At 38.3% G+C, this 27,813-nt stretch overlaps 1 protein-coding gene and 1 long non-coding RNA gene across 4 annotated transcripts in view; one reads left to right on the top strand and one right to left on the bottom strand.

Moving 5' to 3' along the window:
- LOC140766796 (endoribonuclease Dicer homolog 4-like) overlaps positions 1–27,813 on the bottom strand; it is a 71,861-nt gene that overhangs the window by 7,595 nt on the left and 36,453 nt on the right. For all 3 annotated transcript variants that reach the window (XM_073106446.1, XM_073106447.1, XM_073106448.1), the window contains 5 exons: positions 20,873–21,078; positions 20,539–20,748; positions 15,725–16,189; positions 15,322–15,594; positions 9,006–9,335 (listed from right to left, as the gene is read on the bottom strand). In XM_073106446.1, the coding sequence (XP_072962547.1) occupies positions 9,006–9,335; positions 15,322–15,594; positions 15,725–16,189; positions 20,539–20,748; positions 20,873–21,078 (1,484 nt within the window). The remainder of the gene's footprint in view (positions 1–9,005; positions 9,336–15,321; positions 15,595–15,724; positions 16,190–20,538; positions 20,749–20,872; positions 21,079–27,813) is intronic.
- LOC140767474 (uncharacterized) lies at positions 24,009–26,663 on the top strand. Its single transcript, XR_012105581.1, has 3 exons — positions 24,009–24,260; positions 25,222–25,297; positions 26,421–26,663. It is a non-coding gene; the product is annotated as an uncharacterized lncRNA (long non-coding RNA).

Below are 27,813 nucleotides of genomic sequence, written 5' to 3'. Positions count from 1 at the left end.
AGAAGAGAATTGGAAAAGAAAGTGAGGGAAGAGGGGAAAGATTTGATAGTCATTGGGCGACACGTGGTGGGTGGGAGTGAGTTGTTATCCTTTTTTCTTATTTAGATGTTTTCAGCTTGACCAAGTCCAAGAAGCATCGCGCTAGGCCTTTAGCCTTCGATAAGCCCAATTCTACCTTTAGTAATTGTAGTAGATATATAAAGATTTGTTATTATAGTTGGGAATTGTTATTTTTTGGGAATTATGATCATGAGTATTTTGGTGTATTGCACTATTGAAATTTTTACATATGTTGATCATATATCATATATAATTATTTTTAATTTTTTATGTTTTAAAAATGCTAGATCACCTTAGTGTCCACCTTGCGCTCGTTTACTGCCTAGACGCTATGCGGTGGAGTAACCGTCTACCACCTGCGGTCGTCTTTCAACATATTGGATTCTACTTACTGAGCTATAATTGTTGGCTTATAATATTTTTTCTTTAACATTTTAGATGCTGGTCAGCGTAATGACTAAAGCGTAGTGCATTGGAACTTTACTTACTCTTAGAATCTGGTCTTTACTTTCAGTTGTATCAGTCATTTTTGTTTCCATTTAAACACTATTTGTTGACTTAGTTTACTTGGGAAGTCATTAGTTGTTAAATTGATTTCCAATATTATCCTTTTGGGTTTTTATTTATTATTGACTTGGAGTTGGTAGTTCGTATTGAATTCTTGTATATCATAGATTTTGAAAGTTTATTTATTAAGGCTTCATATATCTCAAGCAACGATTGCTGTACTAGTGGCACGACCCTGTGTGCTAGTGGCATGCATTTAAAATTTTTTAATAAAATATTTAAAAATATTTTTTGGTCTTCGGCATGTCAATCTTTGAATTTTAATTTAGATATGTGTATTAAAACTGAGGTTCGAAAAATCAGGATCAGCCTGATACATATCGGTCGTATCGGTCAGATTGGCCATATTGGCCGCTTGGATCTGATTGGCTAATTTTAATTACATAAAATTCTAAATATTATTTTAAAAATGTAAAAAAATTCTAATTTTTTTAAAAAAAAAGAGAAAATGATAAAATAATAATTACTCACATATAAAGCCTAAAAACTAAAAAAGGTACTTACTTAAAACTACTACAAGGAGAGAGAGTGGAAGAAATGAAAAGGAAAAAAAAACTCTGCCATAGCGAAGGAGAGAGGAAAAAAACTATAGTGAAGTAAAGAGAGAAGAGAGAAGAGAGAGAAATAAATAAAATAAAAAAATCACATAGTCGAGGTCGTTAGAGTTGGATATGCATCGGTGGAGTTTGCTCGAGTTGGATTTCTACTTCGAAGAAGTAATAGCTATGGTAGGAAGAGAAAGAGAGGAGAAATAGTGAAAGAGAGAGAAAGAGGATCGATCGATCCCACCCAATCCCTATGGCCGATCCTTCGAACCATGTTTGGAACCTATATTATAGTGTTTTATCTTTAGATTATTTTTATAAATGATCAATTTTATTAAAGATAAAATAATAGTTAAATATAAATATTATTTAACACATAATATGATTAAAGACATTCACTAAAACTAATATTCAATTAAACACTTCATAATATGATTAAATACTCCATAATATAATTGAACACTTAATAACATTCAACGCATAATATTAATTGATAATAGTTTAATAATTAAAACTAGGGAAATTTGTATATAACACCCTGCTTTTTAGCTAAATTTGCATTTACACCTTACATTTTCACTATTTGCAAATCGAGCCCTATAATTTGAGTAATATGTGCAGAAAACACCTTATCGTTAGATCTGTTAGTTAAATTTAACCCAACCTTTGGGTTAAGTTAACTATACTAAGAAGATTACAAAAATACACTCAACACAACCCAACTTAACCAACTAAACCCAACCCAACCCACTAACCAACTAAACCCAACCGAACCCAACCCAAACCAACTAAACCCAACCCTTCTCCCTCATCATCCCCACTTAACACTCCTCCCTCCTCCCTCCTCGGTCCCTCCTCCTACCTCCTACTAGACCTGATCATTGGGCCCAACCCGCTCGTGCCCGGCCCGACCTGGCCCGCTGCTACAGTAAAAAATAACGGGAAATTTTGTACACCGTACCGTTTTATAATTTTTTTAGCCCATCTCTCCTATCACAATTCAGCCCAAGTACAAGTATTGTTTAAATTTTTTAGCCCATCTCCCATCACATATCAGCCCATGTACTATTTAATTTTTTTTAATATACTTTTTCTTTTCTAAACAAAGAATAGAAATATTTTAAAAAAAATATGTATCGGTAAAAAATATTCTAAAAATAGCTAAAAAAATTCTGAAAATTAGCAAAATAGGACCTCTACTTTTTTTTACCATTTTACCCTTTTAACAGAAATAAACTAGTTTATAGGGGTATTTTGGTAATTTTAACTTTTCTCATGCTTATAAATAGATGATAAATTTTCTAAATTCATCACTCATTCTCAAATTCTCTAATCTCTCAAGTTCTTTCCAAATTAAAGGTTTCAAGATTGTCTTCAAATTAGCAAATTCTCTCCAATATGGATTCCTTTGATGATCATATAGAATCTCAATTGGAGGGCGGAGATTCAATTAATCCTACACCCGCATCTCAACCTCAACCTGATCTGGAATCTCTGGCTTCGGCTTCATCATCAGGCAGTTTTAAGAGATTAACATCCGAAGTTTGAAAATATTTCAAAAGGATTAAAATGAAAGATGGCCAAGGTAATGTTACAGATTGTAGAGCTAAATGTGTTCAATGTAATCATGATTTTTTTGCATTAACTAAGAATGACACTATTCACCTAATGAGGCATATTAAAGACAAGCATAAAAAATGTCAACTTGATATTGGTCAAATGTTGCTTAATCAAGGTGCTTCCGGAATATTTCTAATTTTCAATGGAATTATGAAAATACTCGTAAAGAAATAGTTAAATATATTATTCATAGAAATAAACCTTTTGCTATGGGTGATGATCTGGAACTTGAAGGTTGTTTACAAAGAGGTTTTAATCCGGCTTTTAAAAGAATTTCTCGTCATACAATTAGAAGAGATGTTTTAAAATATATTTTTAATGATAAAAGAGCTAGAACATTTACAAATATGTGTAAAAAGTGTGGATTAAAAGCCAAAAAACTTCAATTGGATGTATAACATAGATGGAACTCTACTTATGAAATGTTAGAATTAGTACTTAAATATCAAAAAGCTATAATTTCTTATGTTTCTTTAGATATTAATAACGAACTAGAATGTCCTACTGATTTAGAATAGGAAAATGCAAAAAAAATAAAAGATTTTTTAAAAATATTTTTTGATGCTACTAATATGTTATCAAGCTCTTATTCTCCTACAATTACAATCGCTGGTATACAACTTGTTAATATTGTTCAACTTTTTATTGTTTTTAAAAATGATCGAACTTTACATAATATCTTACAAAAAATGGAAACTAAATATGCTAAATATTTTGAACCTTTTCCTTTATTTATTGGTTTTGGCATTTTATTAGAACCTCAACTTAAAGAGACCGACCTTTTCGATATTTTTAATGGTTTATATGAAGATAAACAAGATGACTATGTTTCTCGTGCGGTAACTATTAAAAATTATTTTGAAACTCTTAAAAAAAATCCCGCCAAGTGACAGCCCGAGTAAAAAAAAAAATTGGCCAAATGGGTAGTGGCCAACTGGCAACAGCTGGCCACCACCCATAATAGCACAACTCCATAAGATGACATCATGACAAGACTCTACAAGACCACAACTCTCTCACTCTCCGTCTCTCCAATCTGACAATCTCAATTTGCCCATTTGCCCAAGGCCCCAAGCTACGGAGGGGGCGAGTCCGACGAGATCTCGCGACCGAAAGCGGTAGCCTACCTACCTCAATACCTTGGACCCTTGTGTTTGTCACACTCGGATCCTTTCTTGTCGTCAGCAAACCGCCGCCGCTCTGTGCGCTCAGCCGCAGCGAAGAACTCCTCGATCTCGGCCTCAGGTGGCGCCATCCCGGCGATCAATTTCATATTGGCCTGTGTCCCTTAGAGCACTCGTCGACGTCGTCTCTTCCGGTCGATATACCACAATGGCGGCTCTTCCGGCGGCACCTCGTAGGAGGCATTGCTCGAGCAGCGTGAGATCCGCCCGAGATCTATGGTGGAGTGTCGCCAACCATCGGAATTCTACTCCGTTCTCGGCGTCCACGACTTCATCAGGACATTACGGCTCCGGAGTTGGAGGTAGGAGATTTGGAGCTCTGCCGCTGACCCCGCCTTTCGGCCGCGAGATCTTGCCCCCTCCGCCGCGACATCGCCGCCAAAGCCAGCGTCCTGGCTCTTGTCCAATATCTCACGGGTCGAGTTCGCTAAAAATCTTAATTGGCAGAGCCTGGCCCGGCCAGCCCGATATCTCACGAGCCGACCGACGGTAACGAGCTAGACTATTCTAGCCCGGCCCGAGTGATTGGTGGGTCGGGCCGTGGAAAAATGCTTAAGCCCGGTTAGCCCGAAAAACCTGGCCCGAATCCGGCCCGGCCCGCCTGATGATCACGTCTACCTCCTACCTCCTCATTCCCTCCTCCCTCCTCCCAACCTCTCTTGTCGGGACTCCGTGTCTGCGCCGTGATGGTCGGGAGCAGCCCTCCGCCGGGATCGGGGGTCAACCTCGAGAACTCGGGCGAGGCTTGAAGACACCAGTGAGGCTCGAGGACGCCGACGAGAGGTGAGGGCCAAGGACGCCGGATGCCCCATCGAGCGCAAGGTCTCCTCGGCTACACCGCTGGGATCAGGGTCAACCTTCGGGGACGCCGACGAGATCGAGGTCAACCTTGGGGACGCCGGCAAGGCTCGAGGACGCCGACGAGGGGCGAGGGTCGTGGCCGCGTTCTTCGCGGGTCAACCTCGATGTCAACCTCGGGGTCAACGGTCAACCTAAGGGCATTTTAGGTATTTTAGGTATTTTAGAAATAAAATATCTTAAATTAACGGAATATTCTCACGGTGTTAATCTAAATCTAATTCAGGGTGTTTCTTGCATATATTCCTAAATCATAGGACTTAATTTGTAAATAGTGAAAATATAGGGTGTAAATGCAAATTTGGCTAAAAGGTAGGGTATTATATACAAATTTCCCTTAAAACTAATATCTAGTTGAACGTAACATGATGAGAAGGATCAATGATTTCATTCGCCAGCACAAAAATAACATGATAATTATGAGAACTGAAAAAAAAAATTGAGAGAAGAGGACGTGCGCTGCTGCACGTGCGACCCCCTCCCCTCTCCCTCTCCGGCATGCGACGAGGCACAACAGAGATCTCACTGAATCCGAATCAAATTAGATTTGAATTTTTAATCTATAAATTAAACCCTAATTTTCTCTCTCTCTCTCCTTAACTCCCCTACCTCATTTCCCTCTTCTTCTCATTTGTTTTCTTCTTCCTTACCGTCGGATTCACGACGTGGGTTCAGCTCGTCGGAGCATCGCCGGAGTAAATAGGGACCATCACGCTCCTCCTTGGTAGGCCCTTTCTCATCCATCTAGTTTAATTTTAATTTAATAGAGTAAATTAGAAGTACCTAATTTCGGTGTTGCAGCCTCATCGGCCGGCGGCTTTGGGTCGCTACTGCTCCGTCACCGGAAGCTTCGCATTTTAAGCCTAGTGTCGATGATACCTTCCAGGAGGCTCTCGTGGCTCGGGTTGTGGTCGGCCATGGGTGGAAGTCTTCCACTATTGGTCACCGTGATCGACCTTCCCTCCTCTAGTACAGGTTGTTGAGGTCGCTAGGAAGGCTTCGACGAGGTCGGTAGGCCGCCGGCAACAATAGTCGCCAACATTGTTCTCTCTCTCTCTCTCCCTTCCCTTTCACTCTCTTCTTTCTCCCTCACCGATCTCTTTGGGGAAGAAAATGGTGGTGGGCTACGGGCCAGCTACAGCACAGTCCAATCCAATGGGTTTTGTTCAGCCCATTATAGTCATTTATTAGTTTTAAAAATTCAGAAACTTAATTAGGGATAAAAATTAAATTATAGTTATTTTTGTATTGTTTAAAGGTGGTGATTTTTCAGCACGTGGACTGGACTAGAGACTAGAGATTTCAATTATCTAACCTAGACTTAGGTGAGTGGATTTCCTTACATATTTATTTTTATTATACTTTGTACCTTTGTCAGACCATGTAATTTACTGTGTGCAAATTTATTTATTTCATTCTTACGTGCAAATTTAATTGTTACATTTTTTGTGTGCATTTAATCATTACACTTAATGCATTGCCATACCTTGGTATAACTTAGAGAATAGTCCCGGTATAAATCGCTTGCGGTTGGTGACTCAAGTCTATTTAAAAGTCCAGGGGAAAGTCCTATATCACATCATTGCGGTGACTTTCTTAGATGACTCTGGCGGAGTTAGAGAACAGTCTTAGAATGAATGAGAATTTTCCTAGGTGACTCTAACATCTCTCAACGGTTAGTGAAAAAGACAGGATATGTTAATCATATAGTGATATCATTTAATGACCCTAATCGAATCAACTATGAAGAAAAGTCCCGAGCGTCATCTCGAGATGACTTTTAGTTGATGTGAATCCACAAGGTATAGACCCATTGAGATAAATGAAATTATAAACATTGAAAAGATGTTAATATGTTGAAACTGAGCAAGACTACAAGTTATAACTCTATTGTTATCATTGTTATTATTTAAAAGCATGCATGTTGGAATTTGTTATTTATATTGTTGAACTTGGGTTTTATTAACACTATAAAATGTTTAGAATTTATTTGGTTTTTGAGTGGATTCCATTCACTGAGCTATAGTTGTAGGCTCATGAATTTCTTTTTTTTTTTCTTTTTTTTTTATTTATTTATCTTAGGTAATAGTCAACGTCATGACTAAGTGAGATGCACTGGGACCCTACCTCCACTTAGGACCTACATATTTACCTTTCTGCTCTTTTGGATTTATGTTTTAGATTAATTGTTAATTGTTAATTTTATTTCGTTTAGAGACAAACAATGACATTCTTTTATGTTCATTGCAATTAGTTTAAATTTAATATAGCAAATCTTCTTCGTTTATTTATCCTTGCCATTATACACTTAGGAAGTTTTAGTAAGGCTTCGTGTATCTCAGACATATTGAGGTGCATGGCCAGTCATAATTTCGATTTCGGGTCGTGACAATTGTTAGGTTTTTTAATTGTTGACAATTGTGTACAAAATATTCTAAGTGTATTTTTATATGTATATGAGTTTTATACAAGTCTAAAATATCTCTGGTTTGAAGAATTGCAAAATTATTGGAGAAAAGCTGTTAAGTTCACACCGCGTTCACAAACGCGTTCGAACGCGGTGCGTTCACAAACGCGTTCGAACGCGGGTACTGCATTCACACAGACCGAGAGCTGCGTTCACAAACGCGTTCGAACGCGAGTACTACGTTCACACAGACCGAGAGCTGCGTTCACAAACGCGTTCGAACGTGGGTACTGCGTTCACACAAACCAAGAGCAGCATTCACAAACGCGTTCGAACGCAACCTGAAGAATTCAAGCTATCGCGTTCGAACGCACTTGGGCCCGTTCGAACGCACCTGAGATCAAGTCAGGCCGTTCGAACGCACCCGGGCTGCGTTCGAACGCACCTATGAAATTTGCAATTTATTGGATTTTCGTGAGTACGGATAAGACTTAGATTTGGCTCTATCTTGGAGATCATATATAAGGATTGTGATGCCCTATCTCTAAGATGGTTGAAGAAGTATTATTAAAGGAGACTTCTTGAGACTACATTGTTTTTTCAACGAACAAGGTTCCACTCATCTACAAGAACTTAATCTTTCGTTTTAAGAGCTATCTAAACGAAAGTTTAATCTCGAAGGCTACTGAGGTTAGACATCGATTACGAGAAGCAGTGAATCGTGGGTTCTAGCGAGCAAGACTAAGAGGAACAAAGTCGTTTGGATCAACGGGTTATTTTGTGAGTCAGTCTTGTAACTGCTACTATCATAGTGATTAGTTTTGATCCGAGTTTAGATCCGTGGTTTTTTTTCCCGTTTGGGTCTTTCCACGTTAAAATCTTGGCGTTCATCTTTGCTTTCGTTCTTAATATTTCTTCAGACTTCTACTTAAGCGAACGAGGGATATCATTGCCTAGTGTTTAGATACATACGTGTGTCTAGGGGTTTTTCAATGACAATAATGTTACACCAAATACTGTCGATAATCTTCATTACTCGTCCACTAATAGTATTGTTTGTTGTAACATCTCATATAGTCTTCATACAAATAGAAATTTTATAATTTTCTTATGATATGATATAAATATTAAACATGCATGAAAACTCAAGTTGATTTTATGATGATTGATGAAAATAGGAAACTTTTTTTTTTAAAAAAGGGCTCCACATGTTGTGCCAGACGGCAAGAACGACACGGCTTGGCACAGAGTGTGCCACTAATACACCTCGTGCCAAGTGTTGTGTCACCGCTAGCACGACCATCCTTGATCTCAAGTCTACTGAGGTACATGATCAATTATGATTTCAAATCTAGGTTATGATAGTTATAGAGGATAACATATGTAAGAATTAACCATACACATCAATGTTTGTACATGTTACACATATATGTTGGAATATAAATGCACATACATTATTTCATATTGTTACATGTGTGGTGAAATGCATGTTCTTCATAAACTACATGGATGCTCCAAGTTAATTAGTTGCTTTTCTTAGGACTTAAGAACTTTTTACAAGTTTGCCAAAGACAAAGGTAGGAAAGTGTATTAAAGAGATTGACAAGAAAAGCAAAGGACCAGCAATTTTTACCAAGTTCATCACCCTTGAAACTATACTGACAGTTTCACAATGCATAAGCCTGAAAATAAACTTCAATGAATCTAGCAAATGATTTATATATATTCATAATGAAAACTACAGTAAATCTCGAATTTCCGTACCTTCAATTTCAAAAGTGCTTCTTGTGCAGCCATTTTTCTAGCAGCTTTTGTGTTTTTGTTGGTAGCAGTACAAGTCAAAATGCTACCTTTTATATCAACTTCGACTCTGACAAAGTAACCCTCTTTATCTTTTATTGGAACTGGAAGGCACAGTTTCATATCATAAGACTGACAAAGTTCTCGGAGTTCTCTAACAGGGTTAACCTGGAAACTGGAAAAGTTCAAGGCTGGTCCTAGAAGCAACAGCATTAAGCTCCAAACACGATTTAAATCAAATCCCGTATCTAGAAGTACAGCACCAAAACAAGATTCAACAATGTCACCAAGTACCTGTACAAGGACAGCAAAGAAGACTTCAGCACGCAAAATCGTAGATACAGCATGTACAACAAAGAGAAGATAGGTAAATACCCATAAGCACGTTCACAGATAAACAATTTAAGCTATGGATACATGATCGAAAATCTGTTTAGTAAATTAATCTAGTCATTAACTGATATTCATTCATTCTAATCAAAATAGATTTCAGAACACAGTAATCTCCAACCAAGTTAAGCAGAAACCATGGGAAAAGGAAAAGAAAAGCTAAATCTGTTTTAGCGATAGTATCAATATCTCCATATATGAAATATATGTAGGGGTGAAAACGGATCGGATTTTATCCGATCCGACCCGCTAACCGACCCGAGTCGGATCGGATATGGGTCCAAATATTTTACCCGGTCCGGATTCGGATACGGATACGGATAGCAATTTATTAAAATATCCGAATCCGGATCCGGATACGGGTATATCATATATGTTCGGATACGGATTCGGATATCGGATATCCGAATACCCGTATCCTATATAATACTAACAAACATCCTACCCTTAAAAACTAACCCGACCCGTTAATATAAAACCCACATCCAACCCACTAACTTACCCTAACTCCTCAACAATCAACCCTCATCTCTTCACCACATCAGCCGCCGCACTCTCACCATCTCTTCACCACATCAACCCCCATCCCCATCTCTCCCTCACTCTCAACATCGACTCCCGCCGTCCCGCCGTTCCGCGGCCCTGTCTCGGTCTCTCTGACCGACAACAGCGATGTCGTCGCCAAGTACCTTCGCCTCCAATAATCACCATCATCGCTGGGTACCTTCGCCTCCGATCATCACCATCGTCGCCGGGTACCTTCGCCTCCGATTATGTAAGTTTTCTTTGCCCTTTTCGTCTCTCAAGTGCATCGCATGTGACTCTCTCCCTCCTTCGACCCCTGAGTACCAAAATCATCCCTCTCTTCTACTCCCCCCGATACCTTCGTTCCCGAATTTAATGCTATTCTCTGTGTGCATAGCTCTCTAAATCTTTAGCCCGAATGTGTAGATTTGGAGCCCCTATACTCTTTAGTGTTCTCCAAATTTGAAGCTAAAGCTAACTCTAAATTTGGAGCCCTATAAATTTTTGACCTTATTTGTTTTGAGTTAGGATGTCTTCGGAACCAATTCAGAGACCTTTAACATGATTAAGAGATTCTTAATATAGTTCAGTAATTAAATATTTTTTAAAATTTAATTAAGTTTATTTTAAAATTTTAAAAATGAGATCAACTAATTAGATAGTTTTATTCTTTCGTAAGTTTTATAGTATCCTCTAAAGATATACAACATTTGTCTTGGACCATAGAAAGCTTAAATGTGAAGATTAAAATAATAAGAGTGTAAGAGAGTACTAAAATTGACTCAAATTGTCGTTATATATTTACATATATAAAAGATGGAATAAACACATGACTAAAATTGGTGGACGAATGGACTTTAGGGAAGTGCAGAGGGACAGCTAAAGACAGTAGAAAGTATTCGAGAGTCTGGATGTCAGCTTATTGGTGGCGTATTTGGATTGAGAGAAATACTGAACTTTTTCAGAAGCTATCTCCTGAACAACTTGTTGATCTATTCCAATTCAGTTGAAACTTTGACATCCAAATTGTTGAAATTGTTGAAATTGTTGAAACTTTCTGCATTTTTTAAAGATTCTAAAACTTTTAGCATTTTTAATTAGTAACGGCACATAAATGCTACATTGTCTGTTTTCTCTTCCATGTGGGGAGTGAGAAATTTAGATTTTTAAATACTTTGAAAGCATCGTTAATTTTTTATTTTAAATGAAAAATGTTAGGTATATTACATCCAAATGAGTGTTATATCCCAATTATGGGGTCCGCTACATCGATCCTTTCTCTTCATTCTGCTCTTATCTTGGGTACTCTCATTTTCTAATGGAATGATCAACATATCATTGTGTATTGTTAATATTGTCCAAGCCTTTGTTGTTCCTATCATTGTGTATAGTGAGCAAAAGTAGCAGAATAAATTATTACATTATGATTTTCTGCAATATTTGGAACATGTTTTGTGAAATTTATTTCTAAGATAATGTAGTTCATAATTTTTTTAATGACATCTGTAATTTTTTAATGTAGTAGAGAAAATTGCAATGACATCTACAAGTGCGTCAGTTCAAGATGACACCAGTAATAGTGTTACTCAAGATGATAGAACAAAGAGAAAAAAATTGACATCAGATGTCTGGGATAACTTTGATAAAGCTGAAGTGATGGAAGTAATTAATGGGCAAACAGTGAGCAAGTGTAAAGCAGTATGCAAATTTTGTCATAAGCAATTTAATGGGGAAAGTTCTATGGGAACGACACACTTGAGGAACCATTACAAAAATAAGCATGGTAGAGAAAGAGGACAATTGTTACTTAATCTTGCAAGAGTCGGAGAAGATGGAATTTTAGAGTCATACAAATATGAAGAGGAAGTAAGTGCAAAAAAACTTCTAACAGCAATAGTTATGCATGAATACCCTTTCTCTATTGTAGAACATGAGTATTTTCTTGAATTTATAAAATCTCTATAACCTGCTTTTCCAACAAAGTCACGGATTACTATTAGAAAAGAGATCTTAGAGTTATATGTTGAGCAAAAAAGGAACGTATATGATATGTTTGGTTCGCTTTCATGTCGTATGAGTGCTACTATAGATCTCTGGACTTCTAAACAGAATAAGGGTTATTTGTGTGTTACAGTGCATTTCATTGATGATGATTGGAGAATTCAAAAAAGAATTGTAAATTTCATGCATTTAGAAGGGAGACATACAGGATTAAATCTGTGTCAAGCATTTCTAAAGAATATGATTGAATGGAATATTGATGGAAAGCTATTTTCCTTAACTCTGGATAATGATCGTGTTAATGATGTTTGTGTTAGAGATGTGGTTAGTCGGCTCAGTGATCAACAATCTCTTGTTTGTAGTGGCATATTTTTTCATGTCAGATGTGCCACGCATATTATCAATTTAGTTGTGCAAGATGGTTTGAAAAAAATAAAGGATGCAGTGGAAAATATTCGTCATATCATCTTAATTCTCAGAAATTCACCCTTGCAGTGGGAGGATTTTCAAAAGAGAGCAAAGGAATGTAATTTAGCTACAAATAAAGCTCTTTCTATTGATGTACCTACAAGATGGAATTCTACTTTTTTTATGCTTAGAGATGCTATATATTATATGAATGCATTCAAGAGGCTTCAGTGTGCTGATCCAATTAAATTTGCTGCATGTCCAACAAATGAGCAATGGGATAATGCTAGAATGTTATGCAAATGTTTGAAAACCTTCCATATAATAATTGAATTGCTTTCAGGAACTTCATATCCAACTGCTAACTTATTTTTCAAAGAATTTTGTGATATTCAATTGCAAATTAGAGAATGGTGCAGAAGTTTGGATGGATTCGTTCTTTCTATGGCAACATCAATGAAAGAAATTTGACAAATATTGGCAGCAATGCAATCTTATATTAGCTGTGGCTTCATTTCTAGATCCTCGATATAAAATGAGTATTATGGAATTTTACTTTCCTCAAATTTATTCTCTTGGTGGTGTTAAGGAACTTGAGGAAGTTCGTGAAATCATAAAGAAGTTGCATGATGAATATGCATCTAAATTTTCACGTCCTTTTGATCGTGATGTGAATGTAAGCACAAGTGAAGTTATCCAAAGTAGTGGAACTGTTTTTGATGAGTTTGACGAGGATAGAAATAAAAGATTTGAACAATTTTTAATTGAAAAATCTCAACATCAATCTCCTAAGACAGATTTGGATTTATATATTGAGGAGGGCTCACTTCTATGGCAACGTAATAATACTAAATTTGATATACTATCTTGGTGAAAAACAGAAGGTGCAAAGTATCCAATATTATCACGAATTGCTCGTGATGTGTTGGCAATTCCAGTTGCCACAGTTGCCTCTGAATCTGCATTTAGCACAGGTGGTCGAGTAGTAGATGCTTATCGCAATAGGTTGGATCCTGAAGCCGTGGAAGCTCTAGTATGCACTCAGGATTGGATAAGATCTACAAGAAAAGGTATTGATTGTTTTATTTTCTTAATTTTTATAAATTAGTATTGAATACTAATTTCAATATATTTTTTTTCTTATTAGGAGAAGTAGCATCAATTGTTAAGGATGTTGAAGAATTTGAAGTATCCGGGCACGTTTCAGTTTCTGACATACAATCAATGGCATGTTCACTAGATTAAATGTAATGCAATCTTTTATGTTTAAATTAAATTTGAATTGCATATGAAATTGTATGAACAATTAATGGTATTACTTGATATGTTTCAATTCATAGATTTTTAGTTCAACAATTAAACTAATGTCATTCATTTATTTTTGCAGATCCTCTTTAAAGTGTATCACTACTCTGTTGGCTTGATTGAAGATTAGAAAAATGTGAAATGTCACAAAATTGTAGTGGAATTGGTGGTCACTTTGGAATATTGGCCTTTTTATTGTACTTGCATTATTTTTTAAGTTTTGGTGTAGTATGGTTATTATTACTATGTGAACAAGTTGGTCATCTTTTTGTTATCCTCTTTTTATTATATCTAAGCATATATGTCATGAAATATTGTGAAATTATAGTAGAATTGATGGTCTCATGTTCTAGTGAATTGTAGTGTTATCATTTTTTTTATAGTGAATTGTAGTCGAATTGATGGTCTCATGTTCTAGTGAATTGTAGTGTTATCATTTTTTTTATAGTGAATTATAGTAGAATTGGTGGTCTCATGTTCTAAGCATGAACAGAGTAATCTTATATTTTTGCACTAGATGTTAGTTTGTTATGTTTTTAGAATTGATGCTTTTATGTTATAGTGAATTATAGTGTTATCATCTTTTTCTAATAAATTGTAGTGTTATATCTAAGCATGAACAGGGTAATCTTATATTTTTGCACTAGATGCTAATTTGTCATGTTTTTAAAATTTGTGGTCTTATGTTATAGTGAATTATAGTGTTATCATCTTTTGTAGTGAATTGTAGTGTTATCCCTCTTTTTATAGTGAATTATAGTGTTATCTTCTTTTGTAGTGAATTTTAGTGTTATCCCCTTTTTGTTATATCTAAGCATAAACATAGTGAGATTCATTTTGTATTCGTATCCAATTATAATTCAAATTTTTTTATCTAGTTTGTGTTCGTATTTGATTAAGATTCGATTCGTAGCCGATTAAGATTCGATTCGTATCCGATTAAGATTCGATTCGTATCCAATTCGTATTCGTATCCGTTTAATATCCGACCCATATCCGAAAAATATCCGTATCCGTTTAATATCCGATCCATATCCGAAAAATATCCGTATCCGTTTAATATCCGATCCATATCCGAAAAATATCCGTATCCGTTTAATATCCGATCTATATCCGAAAAATATCCGTATCCGTTTAGTTAGGATATGGTTTTGCATTTTGCTATCCGTCCAATATCCGTATCCGTATCCGGAGTAAAAATATGGATCCGGATGTGGTTTGAGCACTATCCGATCCGTATCCGAACCGTTTTCACCCCTAAATATATGTGATGCATGAAAAAGAATATGAGAAACCAAAGAGGTGCAACACTTTCACATAAAAGATCAAACATGTGAGAGAATACATTTGACAACCTGAAGCCCACTTACACTAACATGCAAATGGAGTTGGGTTCCATATATTATAGGTTTCCTAGTTTCGAATGAAGCTTTTCAGATATTCACTACACACTTGTTTTCTTCTACAGCAGTTGGGTTCATGCTCAACTTTGCAATCCTATTTGATACTAATCAAAGAATCAGATAGCACTGACAATTCAATAAGGATAAAAGGACACAAAGACAAAAGATATTCTGTATTTCTGTAAGAGACTGGACTGCTACACAAATGCAACAAGACCAGTCAAGCATACTTCAAAAAAAGGAATTACCTTGGGACATGCTGGTTCCTCAACCAAGTCCTTTTCTGCTTCAGAAAGCTGAACAAAATTCTTGAACTTGTTTACCGCCTCAGTGAGACTATTTGAATCCTTTATGAGATACTTGTGGAGGGATCGCGACACTGCTATATGTGCAAAGGAATTGTTATTGACAGTTATTGATCTTAGATCAGTTATTTGACCAGGCTTCAAGTCTGGATAAGCTGAGAAGAGATATGATGTTATCAAATATTCCAAGACAGCATCACCAAGAAACTCCAGCTTCTGGTAAGAGGGTAAAGGTACATAAATTACAACAGTGAAGAATTACCTTATAATCTGCAAGCACGCAATAGCAATTATACAAACAAATAAACCTCCTTCGAAATGAGATCCAATATTTGGTGATACCGACCTGGTAACATCCTCCCGCATGCTTACTATAGGAAGGATGTATAAGTGCCTGCAGAATGAGACCTTTATGATTAAATCTATAACCAATCAACTCTTCCATCTCGGAAACATCAACAACATTGATAAGTGACAAGTTATTGTTGCTTGATTCACAAACTCTATAAACTTCTGCAGCTTCAAAATCAACTTGTATTCCAATCCATCGGAGAAATGCAAATGCAGCTTTAAATCCACTCTCAACAAGAAATGCTCCAATAAGGGCTTCCACAACATCTGCAATGGTTTTCCTATGCAGCCAATGATGGGATTTGGTGCATTTCTTATTACCAGATTCTTGTCCATCTGCCATGGAATCAGTTTTCCTTTGATGTATACTTGACTCTCTATCAACATCACAAACAATTTTACAAGGACGCCCTAGTGCAAAAAACTGAGTTGGTTCAAACACCTGATCACGTATGTACACCTGAATTTGAAGAAAGAAATGTAAATAGAAAAAATCTGATGTTTTAATTAGTAGATGATTTTGACATGGAAAATCTTAAGAATACAATATCATATATGTACAAGCTAGAACACACCAGTACACAAAAGCAAAGCAAATTGATGTCAAAAGCAATAACAAATATAATTATCGTTCAAGCCTCTACCCAGAGCAAAATGGGGTCAGTTATAGCACAATTAAAAGATGAGAGGACACCAAAAGAATTGACAAAAATTTCTAATTACATCAACCCTCTTAACCTTGGTGCCTAAGTCCTGGCAAATGCAAAATAAAGGGACTTACAATTACCATAAAGGCTATGGCCATTTCAGCAGGATAGAGCAGTGAGTAGAATTGTTTACCTTCTTGGTTGCAGCTTAACTTCATGCCAAAAATTTATTTGAAATATATCCCAAACAATTATCACATGAATTTGTTTGCTAGACAAATAAAAGCAACTTGTTCAAGACATGGAAAAGGTAGGCTTTCAAGAATCTTTGGGCAAAGATCTAGTGAGAAATTTCACATAGTTAACAGTAGAATATCTAGATTTTCTTGATGTATTGAAATACATTACCACCTTAAACCGTTTTTTCAAAATTTTAAATGATAATCAACTTCCACATAATTAACAATATGACTACTAGATAATTGTACCTACTTAGGTTAGAGTGCTCAAAAGGTCTATCTCTATGTCACCATGCATGTGTGTGTGTGTGTATGGGTGCATGTGTGTGCGTGGGTGCGTGTCTGTGTGGGTGTGTGTACGGTTGTGTGTGTGCGCGTGCCTATCTGCGTGGGCGTGGGTGTGTGCACACGCGCGCATGAGCATGCACGTGAGCAAGTGCTCGCATGCGTGTTTTGCGTACACCATCTAGGTTCTTTATTTAACAAATCTTCATCTTCACACTCTAGTCATTTGTTTCACTCAACGCTCTTTAGCTAGGGAAATCAAAGCCAACCTCATGCTATCTCCGTATGGGTTGTTGATGTACATATGGTCATATGTTATACCTCACGGTGATTTATATGAAACTGTATATATGCAACCTCTGCCTAGTCTGTCTATTACTTTTTCTCATGTCTGTCACCTCTGTTATGCTATTTATGGATTCAAGTAGGAACCTCATGCTTGGTTAGAGCGACTATATCGTGCATTTACTGAGGCTAGTTATGTTGACAGTGCTCATGACCACTCTTTATTTATGTGGTCTTCACCATAAAAGTGAGTCATTATCTTACTCTATATAAATCACATGATTATTATAAGTGATGATTTGTCTTCCATTATGTCTCTACAGACACACTTATCTCAACATTTTTAGATGCAGGATTAGAGATTGTTACATTATTTTTTGGGTATTGAGATTGCTCGGGCAACAGAGGCATACTTGTATCACAGAAAAGTATTTCTCTAATTCGATTAGTCAGATTGTAGTATTTGATGATAGAACAGCTGAAACCAACGATTGCCATATTGTTGGCAAGTGTTGTGCCAGCCACCTGTTGGCACACCGTGTGTCGATGGACGGCCCAGCCAACATGGCTAAGAAGAAAGAGAAGAAAAGGAAAGGAGAAGAAGAAAGAGAAAGAAGACAGGAGAAGAGAGACATACCCTGCCATAATTGCCCTACTCTCGCTCTGCCCTTGTCGTTGCCCTGCCTCGTCTTGCCTTCGCTTTAGCTGTAGGAGGAAGAGGTGCTGAAGTAGAAGATGATCCAAATGGATCGAAATAACAAAAAGATCCGCAGCAAGGGCAAAGATGAGATGACAGCAAGGCAAAGGGTATATGCGAGGGACTATTACTCTCTATCTTTTGATATATGTGCATTCTTCTCTTATTCTTCATGCCCATTATGATGCTGATTAGACTGAAGATCCTATTACTCATCGTTCCAACACTGGGTTCCGCTTGTTTCTTGGTGACTCTTATCTCCTAGCGAAGCAAAAGGCAGGACGTCGTCTCTCTTTCTAGTACTGAAGCAGAGTAGAGAACATTATACACTACCGCTAAGGAGATCATTCATTTTTGTCGTCTATTGGGTGATATGGGTGTTTAATGCCTACTGCTCTTTTTTTGTGATATTAAGACTGTTATACAGATTGCACGTAATCCTATAATTCATGAGCAGACCAAGCATATCGAAGTGAATGCCTATTTTCTTCAATATAAATTTCCTGCTGGCATTATCAGTCCTCTTAATATATCTTCTACTGAGCAGATAGCTGATCTTTCATATCCTACTCCTCATCTTAAATATCTTGTTGGTAAACTCTGCATGTTTGATTCACCTTAAGTTTGAGGGAGGTGTTGATGTACATATGGTCTTATGTTATACCTCAGGGATAACTTTTAACATGTTTGATGAATATATATTGCATGGTTCGCCATATCGACCGATCTCGATACGGATCGGCCGATCTGGATCGGGATTGGCCGAACCCGATTCCGATCTAGGCCCAATCCGAACTCTCTCTCTTTCACTCTTTCTTTTCACTTTTTCTCTTAATTTTTCTTTCTTTTTTCTACTCTTTATTTCTTTTTTTCTCTCCTTATATATAATTATTGTTTCTCTTATGGAGAAAATTTAGCTCTGGTGAACTCCGACGAACTCTAGCAAACTTTGGCGAACTCTGACAAACTCCGGTATATAATTTTTTAATTAATTTTTTTATTTCTCTCAGTTTTCTCATTTCTTCCACTCTCTCCCTTCTTCTTCTCTTTTCTTTCTTTTTCTTCTTCACTGCATCATGTTTTTTTTTTTTTTTTCTTCTACTCACGCTCTTTCTAATCTCTTCTTTTCAATTTTTATTGCACCGTAGTTTTTCTTTTTTTTCTTTTCTTATTTTTGGTAAACTTTTTTCTAAATTTTTTAGAAGTTTTCTTGCATTTTTAAATAATATTTAAAATTTTATGTAATTAAAAAGTCTGATCCGATCCAGGCAACCGATACTGCCGATACAACCGATCCAGCCAATACGTATCGTTTTTTCGGAAGGCCGATCCCGATCCTAATCCCGATTTTTCGAACCTTGATATATTGTCTTCATAATGAGAAAAAGATAGAAAATAGATGTAATATCCGAAAAAAAAAAAATTGGGTGCACCCGATAGGCATGTGGTCTATAGTGCTTCTTCTTCTCTCTCTAGGAGATGAGGTTTGAACACGATTAGTCGTACTCATCTTACTACTCTTCTATAAAACCCTAGGCTTGCTCCTCTTCTACGAGAGGCGGTCATCATCTTCTCCCTCCTCATCTTCGTATTCTTTTTCCTCCTGCCATAACTCGTCGAGGTCATCATTTTGGATCCATCCATTAGAGCACACAAAGACAACCCTACAACTCCTTGGTGATTACTCTTCCACCTCCAATTAATTCCAGTTTAATTGAATATCTGGGATTAATATTGATACTATGAGGTAACATCATTTTAAGGATCCACAAGAGGGTTGGAAAATCAAAGTAATTGCATATAAGCTGTGATAATCAATAAATAGACCCATAGAATGATAGACAAAGTCCTGAGTAGAGATCTTAAACAGAAAATGCTCCACGCTGATAGGACCCAATAGTACGGGAAAAGGTTCCGATGCTCTAGATTCTTATTTTAACCAGTGCCTCTTTGAATAATTTGGAGATGTGCCTTTGTATGTGATGTCACATATTTCTATAAAAGAAGTTTTTCACTTGCATAACTGTATGCATAGGCACACATTATTTGTGTACAAGCATATAATATATGGGCATCCTAAGCATATTGTATCACTGTTTTTTTTCAGTATTTGACGTATAGGTATATCCATATTGTGCAAGTTGTGTCGCATACATGTCCTGTCCATGCCTCATATGCTCAAACTAATCTAGAAATAATACCCTAAATGTTACTCCTGCCTTTGTAATGGTTTTAACTTGTAAGAGAAGTAAGAAAAACAAACTCTTGTCTAAGGAAAGAACTAGACATATTTTCAACATCTAAATTGATCAATTGTACATGATTAATTTTCAGAAGTCATCTCAGATTCTCAATATCCAGTAAAAAGGTGTCGATTTTGCAAAAGATAATTACCAGGTTTCATATGATAAGCCAACAGAGAAAGTACCAGCCTTATGGGCAAAATATGTTTTGCCAATTAAAGTATTACGATCTTCTATCATGCTGACAATACAGGAATTGTAACAAAACACTAAATTCTAATAAAGTACTTATAAAGGAAAACCATTCAAAAATAAGCCAGCAAGAACTTACACACCAGGTAAAGAGAAATTTAGATTGTTAACCAGAAAGCTATTCCATAAGACATGAATGGCATTATTCAGTTTAACTTTACCTGTAAATTTTTTCCAACAGCTAGTTCATAAAGATTGGAATTATTTACTATCATTGAACGCCTGTTGGTCAGTTGCCCCTCGTCCAGGCCTTCATATGATATAAAACTATGCCGGCCAACTGCATACTTTAAGAAGGCATCTCCAAGGACTTCAAACCTCTCCAAAGAAAGCCGCTCCAAGCATTTCTCTGTAGTGAGTGCTTGTAGGATCTGAGATTTACTTCACTTGCTTAGAGTATGAGGTTTCAATAAGCATGACTAATATTTTTTGTTCTCACATGAACTTCTAACATAACTTTATATGGATTGACAGATTAGATGGAAAAGGCCTTACACAATCAGCTCTAATTTCAGAAGCTTCAGGAAAAGATGATACCAACACATCCTTCAACTCGATGGCCACAAGTAAATTCTCCAGCCGATGCATTAGAGAAGGCAACAAAGACAAAGAACTGCCAATATCTTTTGAGAACCCAACAATTTTCAAAGAACACAATTCGGGAGGTAGCTCTACAAAGTGCTCCACCAACTCACGAGCCTCTGATTTTGCAGAACCAACCATAAAAAAAGGAAGCATTATTCAAGCACAATAAGGAATAGACAGGACCATACTAGGATTGACAAGAGTAGCAACAGTACAAAAACTAACACTCTAACCTTAAAAATGACCATATTTTGTGAGTTTCAAAATTAAACATCAAGTTCACCAACTTAGCATAGAAGGCTTTGCAAATACATCGAACTAAGGCAGACCAATTAATGCCAGTGAAACACAGATACTTGTTCATGATCAGAACAAATTATATATATATATATATATATATATATAATATCAATAAAGCTAGGTCCAAATCAAATCAAAGCATTTCCTTATACTGAAATATTCGTTTATTTATTTGTTCTAAAACATATTAAACTTGCATTATGAGATAAGTGAAAATTGGTAAATTCAGCCCTTACCAATCAGTCAATTATGCGGTCTCCTCAACATATACTCAAAATTCTTTTGTACTTTAGTCACATATCAACCTTAAATGATGATAACCCTAAGTTTCCATGAATGAGGATGAATCCCTTACAAAGCAAAGGAATGTTAGCAAAAATGATATCCCCACTAATATTTCTAAAAAGGACAGTTATAAAATGGAACGAAAAAATGCAGTAGCAAGAGGATAATTTGCATTATAGGCTGATGCTGGATAAATGAAGATATATGCAACTTGAAGAACAATAATAAATCTAGATGTTCAACTAAAATGAAGCATCAAATAGTCACGTGCTCAAATATTTTCCGAAAGTGCAGACATTAGAGAATGCAAAATTAGATGTATTTTCGTAATAGGCTAATAGCAAGTATCTAGAAAAAAATAGGAACATGTAAAAGTCAGGAAATCCTTTCACTAGCAATGATATAAGAAATCTGACGAATCCAAAAACAATCTGTGTAAATCATTAAAAAGCTATTGTAACAACAATAATAGTAACATAGTGAAGGAAGATAACAAAAGATGGTTAGAGTAACTGATTTGCATGAAGAACATAAATCAACATAGCGGACAAATGTGAACTATGACAGTACATCTAGTTCCCACAATCTAAGATCGTCTTTATTGACATATAATTACAAATACCTTTTGATGTTCCCATATACTTCTGGAACTGACCTCTCACTGGTTATAGTACGTTAGGGCAACAGACAATACCTCCTACTTTTTTAATAGATATTAACAAGGATTGTCATGTCGTCGGCACGGCAGGCCATGCCCCAGCCGTGCCGCAAGCATCAATCCGCCTCTGCCTCTCCTCATTGTTGTAACCTCTATCGTCTCCGCCTTCATTTCTTGTGTCAAACTGCAAAAAGCTGGCCTCCACCTCCACGGGACTCATCTCCCTTTGAACCTTAAAATGGAGAAGAGGAGGGATCTCACGGGGTGGAGGAAGAAGATGACTCTTGCAAATCGGGATTATCTCCGAATCTGCTTGGAAGATAAATTAAGATCTATTTTCTTAGCATCTCTTAACTTATTTTTCGGATCCTCTTTGAGAAGTCAAGATCCGCTAAGAAAGTGGATCTTAACTTAAGCGGATTGGGAGATAAATCCGATCTGCTAAGAGTTATCTTCTTCCTCCACCCCATGAGATCCCTTCTCTTCTCCATTTTAGGGTTTGAAGGGAGATGGTGTTGGCGCCAGCAGAGGAGGTGGCGAAGGCCAGCTTCTCATCTTCTTCCTCCACCTAGCGCTGCAATGTTTGCCTATCACCCTAAACTATTGATTTTGGAGGTTGCCGTCGGCACCCCACGTGCCGGCTCCCTGTAGCATGGGCCATGTCGTTCGGCACAGCAATCCTTACTAAAAAGTTTAATAACTGAAAATGTCAAGCATGCAGTGGTTAGATAAATCAGCAGCTTAATAGGATCCTTTTTAGATAAATCTTCTATAGGGTTGCAGGGAATATCTTTTTAAAAAGAAGATAGATACCATCTCCTTTTTTGGATCCATAAAGCAAAGAGTGTTGTACTCCAATAGTTTGATTTTCCTTATATTTCTTATCATTTCCTAAGAACAAAATAAAAGAAACTAGTAACTTCAGCGGAACATAAAAGCTAGAGAGGTTAGGAAGATGATAGCATTGGTATCTCTAGTTGACTAAGATTTTGCAAAATTTAGCAGAACTAGTTATTATACGTTAAACTTCTGTTACTGTTATTGTCGATATATGACTTGCTATCTCCTGAAAAATATAGGAGAAAACCAATTTATTGGTCGTGTGAGAACTGAAAAAAAAAAATTGAGAGAGAAGAGGGTGCACGTGCGCTGCACATGCAACCACCTCCCTTCTCCCTCTCCGACACATGACGAGGCAGCCGCAGAGATTTTGCCAAATCCAAATCTAATTTAGATTTGGATTTTTACTCTATAAATTAAACCCTAATTCTCTCTCTCCTTAATCCCCAGCCTCCTCTCCTTTTTCTTCTTCTTCTCCTCTGTTTTCTTCTTTCTCACCGTCAAAGTTACGCCGTGGAATCAACTTGCCGGATTGTTGCCGGAGCCATTGGAGACCACCACGTGACTCCTTGGTAAGCTCTCTCCCACCCCTCAAGTTTAATTTCAATTTAATAGATTAAAATAGAAATACCTAATTTCGGTGTTGCGGCCTCATCGGTGAACCCTGTCAGTCGGCGGCTTTGGGTTGCTACCACTCCGTCATAGGAAGCTTCGTGCTTTAAACCTTGTGTCAATGATACCTTCCAGGGAGGCCCTCGTGGCTCAGGTCGTGGTCGGCCATGAGTGGTAAGTCTTCCACTGCTGGTCACCATGATCGATCTTCCCTTCTCTAGTACAAGTCGTTGAGGTCGCTAGGAAGGCTTCGGCGAGGTCGGCAAGCCGCCGGCGACATTTGTAACACCCCAATATAAAAAATAAAAAATAAATAAAAAAAAAAAAAAAAAATTTCTGACTGACGCACGTGCCAAGCACGTGCGTCAGCCCTGCCACTCTGCCCCCTCCTCCTCCTCTTCTTCTTCCCCTTCCCTTGCCGTGCACGCCATCTCTGACCTTCTTATCCCCTTCCCATCGCCGCAGACACCTAGATTTTCCCCCATTCCTCCTCCACCGCATTGCCTCTCTCCCTCTCTCGCGGATTGCCGGAGCCGGAGGCGACGAAGTACCGTTGCTGCCGAAGCCGGACCGAGTGTTGCCGAGCCCGTCGACCAAACCTCGGTAAGCCTTTCCCCCCGCCTTTAGTCTTGATAGTGTAAAACCCTCCCTCCCTCGCCGTCGTCGGAGCCCTCGGCGGCCAACGACCTCGCGTCTAGCCGCCGATCCGAGAAGCCCCCGGTGGAGGTGGAGAAGCCATCTCGGGGCTTCGGGCCCTTGGTGATGGGGCGAGGACGGACTCCCCATGGCCGCCGGCCATGGAGCGCGACCGGCGCCGGCGGGTCCACCTCCTTCCCCTTTCTCTTTCCCGTTTCCCCTTTCGCTTACCCGTCGGTCTCGTGGCCACCGCCGGCCTCGTGCTGCGCTGCCGGCTTCGTGGCCGTGTCGTCGGCCTCGCGCTGCGCTGCCGGCCTCGTGCCGCGCCACCGCAGCCCCGCAACCCCGTGGACCTCTCTCTCCGCCTCGACCTCCTTTCATCGGAAGGAGATGGGGTGGAGGGGTGGGGGTTAAAGCCCCCACCCATTTCCTCCTTAGTGGGCTGCAGACCACTGCAGCCCACTAATCTAGTGTTGGGGTGGGCTGCAGACCGCAGCCCACCAGTTCGGTCTGGGTGGGCTGCAGGCCGCAGCCCACCTAGACTCGGGTGGGCTGCAGACCGCAGCCCACCAGCTCGGTCTGGGTGGGCTGCAGGCCGCAGCCCATTAGCCCGCTGTTGAGTGGGCTGCAGTCTGCAGCCCACTATCCCCAACCTTGGTGGGCTGTGGCTGGGCCCCCAGCCCACCAAGGCCCTTTTGCTTTGTGGGTTGGGTTTGGGCCTACCCATTACCTCTAGCCTAGCCCATTTGTGGCCATTTGGACCCTATAACTCCGTTTACCATTTTCACCTAATTTGATTAGCCTGATCCTTAATTTTGGGATAATACAAGATTCCTATGATGCCCTTGACTCGTACCAAACATAAATGTGCTAATAAGATAATTAATTTTATTAGTTCGCTAATGACTTTACTTGCGTGAATTAATAGGATTGACACCGCGTGAGGAAGATTTTGGGATTCCGGACTAGCTGACGAGTTTTACCATACCGTGGAGACCCCCCAGGCGAGTAGAGTTATACAAATCTAGAATAACATGATACAGTAGAAATGTCAGTATTAATGCATGCAGTCGGCACTCCCTGTTATATCTTTTGCATATGTAGTTATTTATAACCTGTTCATCATAGTATCATGAGAATGTTAATGTGTATGATAATGTTTTACATGTGTCCTGCATGATATACCGTTGCATAGATATATGATTGCTGTGAATATTGACTGTAATGACCATGATGACTATAACATGCTTTATACACGCATAAACACTGCACCACTTCCACCTATCATTAGTAGTCGAATTCTGACTAGGCAGTACCCCTACTCACTCAGCCCAGGGTTAAGGGCAGGGTGTATCATATATGTCTATACTATTAGCGGCCTACACCTGAGGTCGGGAAGCCTGTGTGGCATTCAGGTAGTTATACTGCATAGTTAGGACTAGATTATGATGATAGAAGAACCTGATTGTGAGGCGGGGATATAACTCTAGCGGTACCCGACGACGCAGGGTTAGGGCGTCTATTGATGAGCCGAGGGCTCCTGATTCTCCCGCCGAGGGCGGTGATGATTTAGAGGGAGTGAGATATGGGCTTACGACCGGGGTCCTGAGTCTGATGGCCACAGACAACCGGTCACATGTAGTGTCGCCATACACGTGTAGGTGACATTACCGCTAGATGTGTATATATCCCCCCCCTCGATGTATGTGATGATGGATGATTGTTTCGTAAGAGTATTTACCCTGTGTGGTGAATAGCTCGGTGAGCGATGATAAGTATGATTATTGTTTTGGCAGACATGAGATGACTGAACTGCTATTTTATTGTTATGCATAACATGTAAACCTATGATTGAGATGTGTACAAATAAGGGATTGTCTCAAACTTTATATCTGTGTGAACTGATCATAATATGTTTGGTAAACTAGCATATTCCAAGATAGTGATTGGTAATCTTTATCAACTGCATTAACTTAGTAAATTGTGGTAAGTCATTTTAATAAGCATGTCGTTATCGTTAGCAAATTTAGGCATACATTGGATATACACCGGTGATGTCATTATTTTAGATTGTATGGATCCTACTCGTTGGGCTGTAAGCTCACCCCTCGTGGCGTATTATTTCAGAGCTAGGGGACGCAGGTGCGGGTAGCGAGGAGTAGCCGCTTTCTTTCTTTTTAGTACGTATGTTAGTTGTATTAAGCCCCTGCGAGGGTATGATGATGACGTTGTATCTTTTTGGACTTTATCATTGTATTTTGGATGTATATTTGGAAGGCTTGTTGTGGCCTGTGGAACTTGTATCCGGACTCCTTTAGTTGAGTTATTTATGGTGAATTTGTGTGGTTGTGTGCCTTGTGAAATCCTCGTACTGACAGGTCATGTGATGTACCGCGTGGGAGGGTTTATCCACGCGGTTTACACGTGTATTTGGAGGTTTAGGGTGTTTCAACATTGGTCGCCGACGATGCTCTTTTGCCCTTCCCTTTCTCTTTCTCTCTTCTTTCTACCTCACCGTTCTCACTAGGGAAGAAAAAGGTTGGGCTCGGTTTCTCGGGTTCAGGTCTGGCTTGCAGACCCGACCCTCTAACGTTAAGTCATGGGCTGCAGGCCGACCTGCAGCCCTGTTCCTTGTAGGTTTTGGGTTGGGCCCTAGCCCAGCCCAATTAACATGAAGTGGAAGGGTGGGCTGTGGGCCAGCTGCAGCCCAGTCCGATCTAATGAGTTTTATTCAACCCATTATAGTCATTTATTTGGTTTTAAAAATTCAAAAACTTTAATAGGGATAAAATTAAAATTATTTTTATTTTTGTATTATTTAAAGATAGTGATTTTCAGCACGTGAACTAAACACTAGAGATTTCAATTATCTTACCTAGACTCAGGTGAGTGAGTTTACTCACATATTTAATTATATTATACTTCGTACCTTTGTCAAACCGTGTAATTTGCTGTGTGCAAATTTGTTTATTTCATTCTTATGTGTAAATTTATTTATTATATTTTCTGTGTACATTTAATCATTATACTCAGTACATCGTCATACCTTATGCAAATTACAAATTTTAGTGAAAAGAAAAAATAAAACTAGTATTGGTATGACTTAAAGAACAATCCCGGTATAGGTCGCTTGCGGCTTTCTGTGGTGACTCAAGTCTATCAAGAAGTCTAAGGGAAAGTCCTATATTAGAATACTGGAGTGATTTTTTTAGGTGGCTCTGGCGGGGTTACGGAACAATCCCAGGATGAATCAGAAATTTCCTGAAGTGACTCTAATCTCTCTTAACAGTTACTGAAAAAAACAGTATCCGTTGATCACATAGTGACACCTCCTAATGACCCTAACCAAATCAGCTATGAGAAAAAATCCCGAGTGTCATCTCAATGTGACTTCAAAATAGATGTGAATCCACATAGTATAGACCCATTGAGACAAATGACATTATAAACATTAGAAGGATGTTAATATGTTGAAACTGAGTAAGACTATAAGTTATAACTCTCTATTGTTATCATTGGC

This window comes from Typha angustifolia, chromosome 9, assembly GCF_048772165.1.
Source record: "Typha angustifolia cultivar Huaian chromosome 9, ASM4877216v1, whole genome shotgun sequence".
NCBI classification, from domain to species: domain Eukaryota; kingdom Viridiplantae; phylum Streptophyta; class Magnoliopsida; order Poales; family Typhaceae; genus Typha; species Typha angustifolia.
The sequence above is the reverse complement of the archived record's forward strand: the minus strand, read 5'-3'. Positions and strand labels throughout refer to the sequence as shown.